Below are 14,174 nucleotides of genomic sequence, written 5' to 3' on the forward strand. Positions count from 1 at the left end.
AAAATGTTATATATTATAAATTTATCAATTAAGTATAAAATTATGAATTAAAGAGAAAACAAGGAAATCTATGAACATATTATATATTCACTCAAATAAAAAAATATATAATAATTTTGTCTTTATATGTTATCAAGTATTTAGAGCAATTTCACAATATTAGTGTGTATGTATATGTGAATGGCTGTGATGATGATGGTGTAATGTACATCCTCCAAGCTTATGCTGAATAATATTAATAATAGAAACAAGGAGAATCCCAAGAAGAAAAAGAATAAACTTTTGTTTTCTATTTTCACCACAATTAAATTCATCGAGGATCATCTCTCCGAGCGCAACATATAATAGGGCACCAGATGATATGCATGTGAGAACCACGTTAATTATAGGACTGTTAATAAATGAGAATAGCTGCCCAATAATAATACCCAATGGTGACATAAGTATAAAAGACACCAATAATTGATTAACCATAGCTTTGGAAATCTCTGTATGTTTCTTAATACCAGCAGAAACTGCAATTCCTTCAACCCATTTATGCGCAATAATAACTAGAGTGATTGTCATAACTGAAATGTGGTTCTTGGAGATTCCAACAAGCATTCCCTCGAAAATAGCATGAACTGAAAGCGCAGAAACAAGAAAGTAAACATTCAAGGTTGAACTAGCCTTCGATTTTTGGATATTGTATTCTTGTTTTAAAGAAATTTGTGAGGTTGAGATATTATGATGTTGAGTAGTAGTCGTATTAGAATTTTTATCATATAGATCTGAAGATTCTAATAGAGGTGATTTGATTCCAGGGCTTTTAGAATCAAGTTCTTCATAAGGTATATTATAATTGTTGGCTTCGCATGTTTGTGAGTTAATTGGAATAATAATATTCGAGTCTGATTTATCTTCTGAGGGATAAGTAAGGTTAAAGCTATTATTACTATTATCAATATTGTGATGATGATGATATTGATGATGATAGTGACCATTCTTTTTCTGTTCGCCGTTAGTTGTGGATTGAATATCACTATTATTCACTCCAACACATCCAGGATCCTTATGATGGTGATGATGATGGTCTCTGTTATGTGGGAATGAATGATTATGCATATGAAATTGAGAAACATCTTGTGGTGAAAATAGCGCTTTTTCGAAAAATAAAATGATTGTAAGACCAAATAGAGTAAGATAAGCGACAATAGGTATTTCAACTCCAATAAATTTCAGACTAATGTTGTTAGCTCTAACAATTTCTTCAGCTTCTGGTATAAGGTGGCAAAGAGACAGAGTTAAAAGCGTTCCACCTGCAAAAACATTAATATATTGTAAAAAAATGGGATTCAAATAACCAATGTATATTGGGATATATACTCCAATACCACCTACAAAAATAACAGAAATAAATGACAAAATTTTACTTAATATCAATTTATCCATTTCACTTGAGTTTTTTCTTTAATGATGTATCGAAAGAAATTTGGTTGAATAAATGTAATACTTATTAAATTATATATTTGAGCTTAAGTATGAATATAAGACTCCGTCAGTTAGCGAATCTTGAAAAAGTATTTAAGCTGAAGTGATCGAATGTATATATATTTAATCTAGTAAATCAATTGTGCTAATTCTCATATTACTATTTCAAATAAAGAGTTGGAAAAAATGCTGATTTTGATAATAAGAATAATAATGATAATAAATTACAGTTATATGATTATTAATTAATATTTTTAAGTTTCTTTTTTGTTTGTAATTTATTGGTCAAAAGTACAGATATCTATTCTTTACCATTAAACAGTAATATTTATTTGGACACTGGCGCCAAAAGTGGTTTGAATAGTTTCGAGACATTTATTACATTGTTAGTTAAATATAAAATAAATTATATGATAAATTGTTAGTTAATACGAATTACAAAACATGACTTTAAATTCGGGTGAATTTTTAAATAAATAAAAAAAATTTGAATTGATGATTTATGAAGCAAATATGTAATTTCTAATTAATTATAGTACAAATTTTATTAAAAATTATTAAAAAAAACAAGATCTATAGAGAAACTAAAGTTCGCTGTATTATTTCATGTAATATAATTTTATACAATTTTTTTTAATATGTATTAATTAGTTTTTGCTGTCTACAAATAAAAATTATTTTTATGATTATCATTACAAGGATTTGAATCTATATTACTTAATTGTTTAATATTGCCGGTATAGGAATAACTTATTATTTTACACGTAATCAAACATCTTTTTTTGTCCACATCACTGCATGCATTACATGCAAATGATTTAAAGAAGTGAATGAATGATTAAAGTGAACGATTTGCAAAAAATAAATTAAAATATATTATTCTTATTTTTTTAAAAAACAAGATTAATTGAAATTCAAGAATTGATGAATTAACGTGACTATAGTAATTAAATTTTCAAATGTTGTTATTGTTAATATATGTATATTGAACATAAGAAGAATGCTGCGATCATAACGATAAAAAGTTTATTAAAGAAGAAATCCGGTGATTTAGTAATTCTGATTTATTTAAATTTTGAAGTAAAAAAAATGATAAATAAGTACTGTTAAAAAAATTGTATAGTAATCGTTATTTTTATTAAAAGAATTAATAAAAAGATGAAGGCGCTTTAAAATTTCACATTTATTTAAAAAAAAAATTGTTTGAGGCGGGTAAGTTCTAAATAATATTAATGGGGAATTTATAAGGTAAATGTAAGTAGACTTGAAAAAAAAAGCATGTATAAGTGAATAATATTGTGGGTGGTAAACAAAAGGTTCAAATTTCTTTTATTTAATAGAGAGAAAATATATTATATGGATAATATTTTTTTAATTTATTTATGTGTAATATAGAGTAACAATTAAAGAAAAAGAATTGTAATGAGATCCAATATTAATAAAGTTTATATTTAAAATTCAGATCTTTATGGGCAGCGATTTTATATAAATATTAATATTAACTGAAGAGTAATGTTATTATTATAATTAATAAATTAAAAGTAATTTCATATAATAATATAGAAAACAAGGAATCAGAGAGTTTTTTTTTTAAAGAAAAAACGGAATCCAAATTTTAAATAAAAAAAAAATTACATATGTATATACATATATATATATATATATATATATACGTATATATATATATATATATATAAATTAATGGTAAATATTGACTGAATGGAATAATTGGACAATAAATGGAAAAATGGAGCATAAGTACAATTCTATAAATAGACATAATTCCCAAGATTCAATGAAACTATCATCAACAGGAGGAAGCAGAGAGAAATTGATGGATTCAGTTACAGTACAGAATCAATCATCTTCATCAACAAATTCATCTTTTGCTGTCTTAACAAGTAAATCAAATTCTATTTTTTCATCAGAATCTCCATCATTATCATCTAGTGTATTACCAATTTTTCAAAAATCAGATTTTTGTGATTTCAAAAAGGTATCACTACTACCATTGTTATTTGGTGAAACAGGATCTAATCAGCAATTTACAAATCATAATTTGCATGAGTTATTTGATGAGTTAAAGCAATTAGAAAGGTGCGGAAGTAATTTATCATATGCGAGTAATAATTACAATAATAGTGTATGCCACAGAGGAAGTAGTTTTGGATGTGTACAGAATCATTCTCTTTCAAATATTGCAGAAGGCTTAAGCATATATTGTAGTCCAGAAGCTAATAATTACCATAATAACGATACAAATTTATTAAGTACAATGAGAAGAAGATTAACTCCAACATCAATAAATTCTTCTTTATCTTCAAATAATATTATGGATGATAATAATGATGAGTTTTTATGTGAAAGAAAATGTAATGCAGTAAGAAGACATTTTGAAAAATATTTAACACCACAAATGGATGGTTATGAGCTATGTAAATTATTGAGTATATATTCTTCAATATTATTTCAGACACCTTTATCTGTAGTATTGTTCTATGATGAAGAAACTGATGAATTAATTGGTTCATTTCCATCAAAAGGAACATGGAGTTCATATATACCAAGAAATTTAACAATTAAATGGGTTGATTATAAAACTACATGTACACATAATGAGCATAAATGTACTCATTCAAAATATAAAACAATAGAATATGGACAATCGTCAAAGAATTTTATTAATTATAATTATCATAATCATCACAATCATCATCATTATCATCAAAACCATCAAAATCATGTTAATAACAATGATAATCATTTATTTTCGAGCTTAACATCAAATTCTTCAACGCTAAGTTGTCAAGCTAAGACGAAAGATTTTATAGAAGCTAGAAAATCTGAAACTAGATCATCATTAATTAAGAATAATAACGTTTTTCAATCAAATAATAAAAAGTATCAAAGATTAAGTTTTGTTGGTGGATATAAAGATAAAATAGTTAATAGAAGAGCAACATTTCCTCCATTATCAATAGCAAATAGAGAAAATGATCAAGATCTTTATAGGAAAATATTTGATACGAGCATCAATTCAATGCTATGTAATGAAAAGGATGAAATAGATCAAAGGAATAGTGGCGTGGAGTATGATTTATTAAGGTTTTCTGTCAGAAATGAAAAGATTCTAGAAAATGAGAAATTATTAAAGAATAATAATGATAATAATAATGTAACATCTTCTCGAGATAATCATAATTCAAAGAAAAGCTTTTTAAATCAAATATTGTCACAAAGCCAAAAACAAAATTTTTTCTATTTTAATTATTCTTCAAATATATGTGATTATATAGTAAAATCAAGTTATATTAAAGATGATGAGAATAAAAATATTTTTTATAAGAAAAAGAGGCCAGAAATTTCAATGAATTATAATCAGAATGTTGATATATTATTTGGCTCATATTTTTATAATAAATTAAAAGATGCTGAACAGTTACCATGCGATATTGCAGCAGCTACTCAGTGCCCAATTTGTCTTGAAAATATGAAATTTGCATCATCATCATCTTCATTGTCATCATCTTCTTCTTCCTCTTCCTCTTCTTCATCTTCCTTTTCTTCAACTTCATCATCATTTAATGAATCAAATAATGGATTTGGAGGAGCGAATAGTAGTTATGAAAATGGAGGCATTTATTGTGATAATAAAACAAATGAAGATTCAATATATAAAAGTAGAATGGAAACATATAGAGAAGAATTTTCAAAAAATGATAGTATAGATAATGCTTATTTTCATTTTAATAAAAATAGTAATCAACAAATTTCAAGAAAGAATTCAGGAGTTGAAATAATACAAAATAAAGGGAAGAAGTCGAGTGAGGAAATTTCAGATAAAATGAGTGATTGCCCTGTAATATTGGTTTCACCACCATCCATTAGTGATGGAATAATTAATAGATGCTGTATATGTGATAAAAATAAAAATGCTAATAATAATGGAAAAAATAATGAAATACTTTTAAATTCAGTATTTTCCGATACTGAAATAGGAATTTCAAACCATTATCAGAGATATAGTAATTTTAAGATTCCAGTCATTACTTGCCCTATAGTAGACACAAGAGTTCAAAAAGATCACAATACAAATTCAAAAGTCATTGGATTAGTGATTTGTTTGCAACCACAAAATCCAAATATATTATTATTAAGAAGTTTAATTGCAGAAATTCAAGCAATTGTTTGTTTATTTTTAGATTATAAGAGATTATTATTTAATACAATACAGTTAAATTTGAATCATGAATTGTATAGATGGGTATTTAAACCATTATTATCTAACCGAAGAATAAGACATACAGATAATTTAGATTGGACGGTATCAATTGAAGTTATTTCAAGATTATGTTTATTAATTAATAAGATAACTCCCATTCAGTATACATTAGTTTATGTAATGGAATCTTGCCATGAATTCGTATGTATTTATGGCCCAAAACAGTTTATTGGATTACGTATTTCCTCAAAGAATTATTTAATTTCAAATTTAATTAAAAATAAGTGTGTTAGCATATGGAATGAGCTCAAGGATTTTTCAAATATGTTTATTAATTGTTCCGATAAAAGGTTTACAAATTATCAAATTAATTTTAAGAATACTGCATTTATACCCATTTCTAATAAAAATGATGGTATTAATATATTAATTCAATTAATTAATAGAACCAAAGATTGTTATTCTTTGAATAATAATATTGATAAAAAGAAATTAAATCCTGTATCATCAGAAAAAAAGTTTAATATTAACAATAATACAACAATGGAAAAGAATTCATGGGATGATAAAACACTTGGTATAAATACTTATTCAAATATTTTTCTAGGAACTAAATTTTATAAAAAAAGATTATTTACAGGTACAGGTGTTGGTATCGGTACTTTTGGTAATTTTTCAAATGTTAATGCTGATGATAATATTAATGATAATAATGAGATGAATAATAATATTAATAATTTGATAATAAGAAGAGCAAATACAATATCTTCAGATGATTATATTAATTCTCCAAATAATTCAAATGGCGATTTAGCAAAATCTTCAAACTCTTCATTCAATTCTGTAAGTTATGGCCAGATAAAAGATGAAGAAAGGTTTTTAATGATAAATTCACCACAAAAACCACAAAGAATAGTACCAACAAAATCTTTCTCCTCTTCTTCCTCTTCTTTATTAATCAAACGTGTAAATACAATTGAGTATTTATCTCCTAATGACAATGTTTTTGAAGTTAAAGAAAAGGAATTAAATGAATCAGAAGTATTGGCACTTACAAATATAATTAATATTATAGATTTTTCTCAAAAAGATCTATATATTTATATAATGTTAATTAATCAAATAATGCAAGAATTTCATCAACAATTATTAACATTAAATATTCATTTATATTATAAATCTATAAGAAATCCAAATATTGACCATTTATATAATAATAATCCAAATATGTTAAATTCATTAAATAGTTATTTTGGAATTAATTTAGAACAAAGATATTGTAACAACAACAATCATAATAATACCAATACAAATATTAACAGTGGCTTTTTAAATTATAATAATTTAAGTGAAAATGTTAATTCAGTAGAATCTACATTTTCTTTATCTTCACCAATAGATGCTTTCAATTTTAAGAATAGTTCTATTATTAATCAAGGATATGAAAATAATAACCAAAGTATTAATCAACTCAATAAAGTTATTATGAATGATTTATTACATGAAAATCATTATTTAACCAATCTTAATCTATTTGATAAAATTATTAAAGAAGAATATAATAATTTTAATATTACAAAAAAAAATAGGTATCGAAGTTTAATATCAACAAAAAAATCAATTGAAAGAGAAAGATTTTATCAAAGTGAAAATGAATACCAAACACAAAATAATCAACAATTTGAAGAAGTTAGTAACTATTATAATAGTAATCAACTGTTATATCATCATTTAAATAATAAAAATAATTTAATTAATAATTACAATGAAGAAGAAAATAGAAATGAAGAACAAAATCAACAACAAGAGTTAAAACAAAAAGAAATTGATGATTATAATCAAGAATTTAATAAAAATGAAGATCAAGGTCAAGAACTTGATCATATTCATTTTGAAAATAATGAAAATTATCAAAAAATGTTTTGTAGAATGAGTTCTGTTGAGGAGTATAGAAAAGAAATAAAATTTTATTCTACTAAAGATAAATTAAAAATTGATTCATCATTAAGTTTATATAGAGAATGGGGATTTCCAATATGGGCTCATGGATGGTTAGTACATAGAGAATTTTTATTTAATTTATTCAAATATTATGGATTTGATACTAAATGGAATTGGAGTCATAAACAATTATTAACTTTATTTGATTTAATACATGATTCTTATAATCCCAATATACCATATCATAATATATTTCATGCAATACAAGTTGTACAAGCATGTTATATTATATTAAGAAATTTTGGTATAATGTTAGTATTAAATGATTTAAATAGATTTATATTATTATTTGCAGCTTTATGTCATGATATTGATCATCCTGGTGTTAATAATTACTTTTTAACTGTTTCAAATTCAAAATTAGCATTAAAATATAATGATAATTCAGTACTAGAAAATCATCATTGTAATTATATATTTTCATTATTAGATACATGTCAAGAATTGGATATAAGAAAGAATTTTAATGATATTGAAAAGAGAAACTTCAGAAGAATATTTATTAAATCAATTTTATCAACAGATATGAGTTATCATAATCATTTATTATCAAATTTAGAAGAATTTATTTCAACAAATAATAATAATCGATTAAATAATCAGAATTTAATTTTTGAAGAAGATGAATTATATAATGATAATATTAATATAAAAATGTTGGGAGAATTGGATGAAAATTCTTTATTAATAAAGATGGATAAAGAATTTTTAATAGAAGCATTATTACATGCAGCAGATATATCAAATCCATTAACACCATTTCCAATATGTAGGAAATGGTCATCATTAATAATAGAAGAATTTAATTATCAAACAAAATTAGAATCACAATTTGGTTTACCTGTTACACCTTTTATGGATTTAAAGGATGATATTCCAAAAATAGAAGCACAAATAGGATTTTTAGAGTTCGTTGTAATACCACAATGGAAATTATTATCAAGAATTATACCAAAAAGTGTAATATTGCTTAAACAAGCCGAGAAGAATAGAGAATTATGGTTGAATCAGAATAATATTATTACTGATAATGATTGTAAATTATTTGAATTTACTTTGGATTATTTAAAAAATAATACAATTGGTGGAAAAGATGTATTGGATAGAAGATTTACATTAAGAAAAGCTGAACATAATAAATATAATAATATAATTAATCAGATTAAATGTGATAAATTTTTCTTGATAAAACAAGAGAAGGATGATAATGATGGTAAAAATATAAAGATTGAAGATGGCATAGATTTAAAATATATGAAAAATAATGGTTTAATGAGAATGTTTGCTTTGGCTTTAAATGAGATAATATTTGATTAGTTTATAAAATTTCCCTCTTTTTTTTTCTTCCTCTTCCTCCACTTTTTATTCCTCCTCTTCTTCTTATTCTTCACCTCCTTCTCAATTTGTTAAATTAAGTTATTTAATACAATTGACAACATTGGTTATTTTTTTTAGCACTTCTATAAAATTGATAAGAGGCAGCACTAAGATCAGAACTTTTTTGCATTAAAGTGTCCAAAGTTTCACCGCGATGAAGTAAATCTTCAATATTTTTAAGCATAACGTCTCTAACTTCATCTAAATCTTTTTGTACTTTAAAAATTTTATCGTTATTAAGTGGATCTTGATATTTTTGAAAAACTTCATCACATTCTGGAATTGATTCATTTTGATCTTTAGTAATATTAATATTATTATTATTATTAAGATCAGTAGATAGTAATCTATCATGATTTTTGGAAGAATCCATATATGTTTTTAAATATTCATTTAATAAAGAAAAAGCACATCTTACAGGATAATCAGGGCTTGTAATACAGCATATACCCAAACCACTATTTGATATATATATATGACAATGTCCAATATCTTGAGGAAAAGTCACTGTAACTCTATTTCCTTGTTGAACTCTTGAGCACAGCAATCTACTATGAAATGCTATATGTTCTTGTATAGTTTTTCTTTGAAAAAAATTATAATCTTGTAAATTATAATTACTTGTTAATAATATTGGATGATCTTTATCCCACTTATAAAGTAATACACTTAATAGTTTCATCTTTTTTTTCTTCTAATTAATAATAATAATAATTATTATTCTCGCTCTGTTTCTCCTCCTTGACAAATTAATTACCAAGCAAGTTTAATTTAAAGATGATGTTTTTACCGGAAACTTAAATATTTAAAATTATTATTTAATTTAATATAATGAATAAAATCACCCGCTCAATTGTGGCGCCAAAGGCAGCATACGGTACATGCGAAATTATCAGTAACATTAATAATAATATTTGTAATTAAAAGGTATCGTAATTTATTAATGGGAAATTTATTAAAAATAAAAAATCAAAAATATTAAAAAAATGGGTAACGTCTAATTAAATAGTCAGATCTGATTTTTAGATTGTGTAATTAAATAAAAATAATAATAATAATAATAATAATTATTATTATTAATTAGCAATTAGTTATATATTAAAATTATAATAAAAGTTGATTTTTTTTCCTTTAAAATTAATGTGCATAAATAACAAAAAGAAAAATAGACAAATAAATTACATGAAATCAATAAAATAAAATATAAACTAAAGAAATTAATTAATTAACCAACTAAATAAATAAATAACTTTGGATTAAGACGGAAAAAATAAAAGACTATTAAATAATTATATGTGCAATAATATTTATTATTATTATTACTACTACTATTATTATTAATATTACTACTAGAATTAATTAAAATAGCCATATATTTAATAAACAAGAATAAAAAACCAATTTAACAAGATTTATTAAGGAATTTTGGATTTTTTTTATTGTTATTATTATTATTATATTGGGGAAGAATAAGAACTAATTTTATTTTTTTTTACTGGAATTAAACTGAAAATGAAATTTAATCTTTAATTTCTATATTAAAGCTTGATAAATGTATAATATATAAAGAAAAATAATAATACCAAAGCCAATTAAGTTAATTAAATCAAGCCTAGTAAGCTTGCTATTTCATTATATTAATTTTGTTTTGTAAAACCAAATTATATTGAAATATTAATTTTTATTATTATAAACCAGAGAGAAAGTTCTCTGATGATATGCGAAATTGGAGAAACAAACGAAGGGAATTATGTAATTAAAGGAGTGGAATCTTACAAAAAACAATCCAAGATAAATAATAATAACCAAAAAGCTACAAAAACTTCATCTATGTCAAAGAATAAAATATTAAATGTAAATTCACTTGTGGATAAATCATCCATTCAAACAAAAAATACTGGCCAATATAATATTCATAATCAATATTATGATTATGACTTTGATTATGATTATGGTCATAATCATAACCACAATCAAAATCACTATGATGAGCCAAATACACGTAATAAAGGAATAGAAATAAGTAAAGGTTCAGAAGTTGGATATAATATTGGTAATTTAAATGTGAATGAATTGGTACTTGTACAAAAATATAATGATAAATCTTCATCAACTTTGAAAAATAATAAAAAAAAACAAGAAATATATCATCCTCAAGCATTTTCATCATCTTCCAGTATCAATACAAATCATAATCATCATTATCATCCAAATATGGGTGTTGGTGAATATTCTAAAATTGTTAATGGAATTGAAACAATTAATATAGGTACCAAGATATCTAAAAATATTGATTATAATTCTGGTAATTCTGAAACAAAATCCAAGAAATATAATAGTACCAATACTAGTAAAATTAATGTTGCAAACAATCATTCTTATAAATTCTCACATTCTTCTTCTCCTCCTCCTCCTTCTTCTTCTTCCTCTTCATTTAATAACAACAATACAAATAATAAAAGGATTGAAATTAGAAGAAAGTATTATGTAAAAGTAACTCCAATTAATACCAAGTATATTGCAATAGTAAAAACTATTACAAATAATACACCATTGTTATTATGTTTTGAACATGGAAAGGATCGTCATCCAAAAGAAATCATTAATCTTAAAAATAGTAATATATATAAAGGAGTAACTGAAAAAGGGCCATGTATTTGTATTAGACCAAAAAATGAATCCAAATATAAAACCATTGAAATTGTTGGAGAAAATATTAAAGATGTTAAAAAAAATACGATGACCAAAATGATTAATAATAATAATAATAATGATAATAATAATGATAGTAATAATAATATTCAGCAATATCCACCAAAAATATCATCAAATTCAGTAACCATGTACGAAGTTGAATGCCATCTTGATTTCGATATATGGTGTAATTTTTTTACAAGTATTGGAATTTCTTTATGTAGTTTTAGAAGTCTTTTTCATACAACTAAACTAATTGGTGAAGGAAGTTTTGCTAAAGTATATAAAGGTAAAAATGTAATTACTGGAGAAGACGTTGTTCTTAAAGCCGTTGATAAGAAAAAAGTTAAAGAATCCAATGTATATACTGAAATTGAAGTATTAAGAAAAGTACATCATCCACATATTGTTCATTTTATTGCTTCTTTTGAAGAAGAAGATCATGTTTGTCTTGTATTAGAATTTCTTGGTGGCGGTGAACTATTTGAATGGATTGCACAAAAAGGTGCATATTCTGAAGATCAAGCAAAAATTGCAATGAAAAGAGTACTTTTAGCTCTTCAATGGCTTCATGCTAATAATGTTGTTCATAGAGATTTAAAGACTGAAAATCTTATTTTAGAAAATAGAAATTGTCCAGAATCTTTAAAAATTATTGATTTTGGGCTTGCTGCTTCACTTGGTTCTCCAGCAATGAAAATGAGATGTGGCTCTCCTGGATATGTTGCTCCAGAAATATTGGAAGATAAGATTTATAGTACAAAAGTGGATGTATTTTCTATTGGTGTTGTTTTATATACTCTTTTAGGTGGATCTCCTCCTTTTCCTGGTAGTAATATGAAAGAAATTCTTAAAAAGAATATTCAAGGTAATGTTCAGTTTACAAGCTCAAGATGGAAAAATATTTCATCTTCTGTTAAAGATCTCATTAAATGGATGATGGCAAAGGATCCAGAATCCAGATGTACTGCAGCTCAAGCAATATACCATCCTTGGTTTGAAAAGATACAACTTGCTCCTGGGATAATGGTTTCTTATAATAACAATAATCTTTTGACAGATCAATTACCCAATCAATCTTCTTCTTCAAATATTTCAAGTTCTACCCATTCTTCGAATTCTCAATCTCAATCTCAATCGTCCTCTCCACTCACTAAAAATGACCAATTAATCTTACCAAATGGAAGCGTAAATGCTAACATTACTTCAGGTTCAGGTTCAGGTTCAGGTTCAGCCTCGGCCTCAGCACCCCAAAATCAGCATTTATATAATCGAAAAAGTGATAAAATAATCCCACAAGATGAATATTCAACTTGTTTAACTAATTTACCAAAAAATTCACCAAATAAAAAATGTAATAGTAATTATGTAAATGGTAAATTTTATTCATCCCATTCATCAAATAACCCAAATATAAACAATAAATCATCCATTTCTATTTCTTCACTTGAATATACAGATTCACAATTTTCTTCTTCCATAAATTCCATGAAAATTTCTCCGAGATCTGCAATTATTCCATCATCAAATCAATCTAATAAGAAAACTTCTTCCTTAAATGCAAATAATGTTAATGGTAATTGTACTGGTAGCAGTAATAATAAACTTGGAAATAATATTAGTAAGAATCCAAGCCAAATTCGGAGTTATTGCAATAGCAGTAATAATAATAGTATTAGTGAAAAATTGCCTGAAGTAGATAATGAAGATGAAGAACAGAAATTGATCCAAAAGAAAAATAATAAAGGAGGTATCCATTTTGAATTAGAAGAAAGTATTAGTAAGGCTGAAGAAAAAGAAACCAATTGTTATGATTCTTTAATCATTCATAGAAATAATGAATCAGATTATGATGATTTATTTCTATTAGTACAAGAAAGAAATAATTGCCATAATTCAACGAAATTAAATAAAGATATTGGAAATTATTATTCTGGTAAATTAAATCATACCAAATTAAATAGTCATGATCCTATTAAACAGCCAGAATCCTTTTTAGAAAGCATTGTAAAACAAGATCAACACCAAAACTTTAATTCCATTTATTATGCTGCTACTGTTAATGAAGATAGTCTTTCACTTGAAGGTCAAATTCCTGTTATTGGAAATATTATTACAAGTAGTAGTTGCATAAATAACGGTAGTAATAATAGAAAATGTAATTCCAGTAGTAATTCCAGTAGTATTAGCAATAACAACAGCAAATCTTCAAGTAACAATAAAAGTTCTCATAAAACCAATAGAAGTAGTTCAATCAAAGCTGTTTTACAGAATGTATTCAGTAGATTCTCAAGTAATAGTAATAATAACAGTAGCAGTAATAGCAATAACAACCAATCTACACCATTAAATGTTGGAAAAAAGTATGAAATTAATTAATTGCACCATATTATGTTTATATGTGGGATGG

General features: G+C 24.7%; 4 protein-coding genes across 4 annotated transcripts; 2 read left to right on the plus strand and 2 right to left on the minus strand.

The window, feature by feature from the left end:
* Positions 1 to 159: 159 nt before the first annotated feature.
* ELE39_002018 (zinc ZIP transporter) lies at positions 160 to 1,431 on the minus strand (the record flags this gene model as incomplete). The annotated part of the gene is made up of 1 exon (XM_067344868.1): positions 160 to 1,431. The coding sequence occupies one exon, from the start codon at positions 1,429 to 1,431 to the stop codon at positions 160 to 162; it is 1,272 nt and encodes a 423-aa protein (XP_067199302.1).
* Positions 1,432 to 3,217: 1,786 nt separating this feature from the next.
* ELE39_002019 (membrane associated HD superfamily cyclic nucleotide phosphodiesterase domain containing) lies at positions 3,218 to 9,010 on the plus strand (the record flags this gene model as incomplete). Its single annotated transcript, XM_067344869.1, has 1 exon — positions 3,218 to 9,010. One exon carries the CDS (start codon positions 3,218 to 3,220, stop codon positions 9,008 to 9,010), a length of 5,793 nt encoding a protein of 1,930 aa, XP_067199303.1.
* A 103-nt stretch (positions 9,011 to 9,113) lies between these two features.
* ELE39_002020 (synaptobrevin VAMP) lies at positions 9,114 to 9,752 on the minus strand (the record flags this gene model as incomplete). The annotated part of the gene is made up of 1 exon (XM_067344870.1): positions 9,114 to 9,752. The coding sequence occupies one exon, from the start codon at positions 9,750 to 9,752 to the stop codon at positions 9,114 to 9,116; it is 639 nt and encodes a 212-aa protein (XP_067199304.1).
* A 1,031-nt stretch (positions 9,753 to 10,783) lies between these two features.
* On the plus strand, positions 10,784 to 14,143 carry ELE39_002021 (Ser Thr kinase; the record flags this gene model as incomplete). Its single annotated transcript, XM_067344871.1, has 1 exon — positions 10,784 to 14,143. The coding sequence occupies one exon, from the start codon at positions 10,784 to 10,786 to the stop codon at positions 14,141 to 14,143; it is 3,360 nt and encodes a 1,119-aa protein (XP_067199305.1).
* Between the last annotated feature and the right edge of the window lie 31 nt (positions 14,144 to 14,174).

This window comes from Cryptosporidium sp. chipmunk genotype I (genome assembly GCF_004936735.1).
Source record: "Cryptosporidium sp. chipmunk genotype I strain 37763 chromosome Unknown contig_21, whole genome shotgun sequence".
NCBI classification, from domain to species: domain Eukaryota; phylum Apicomplexa; class Conoidasida; order Eucoccidiorida; family Cryptosporidiidae; genus Cryptosporidium; species Cryptosporidium sp. chipmunk genotype I.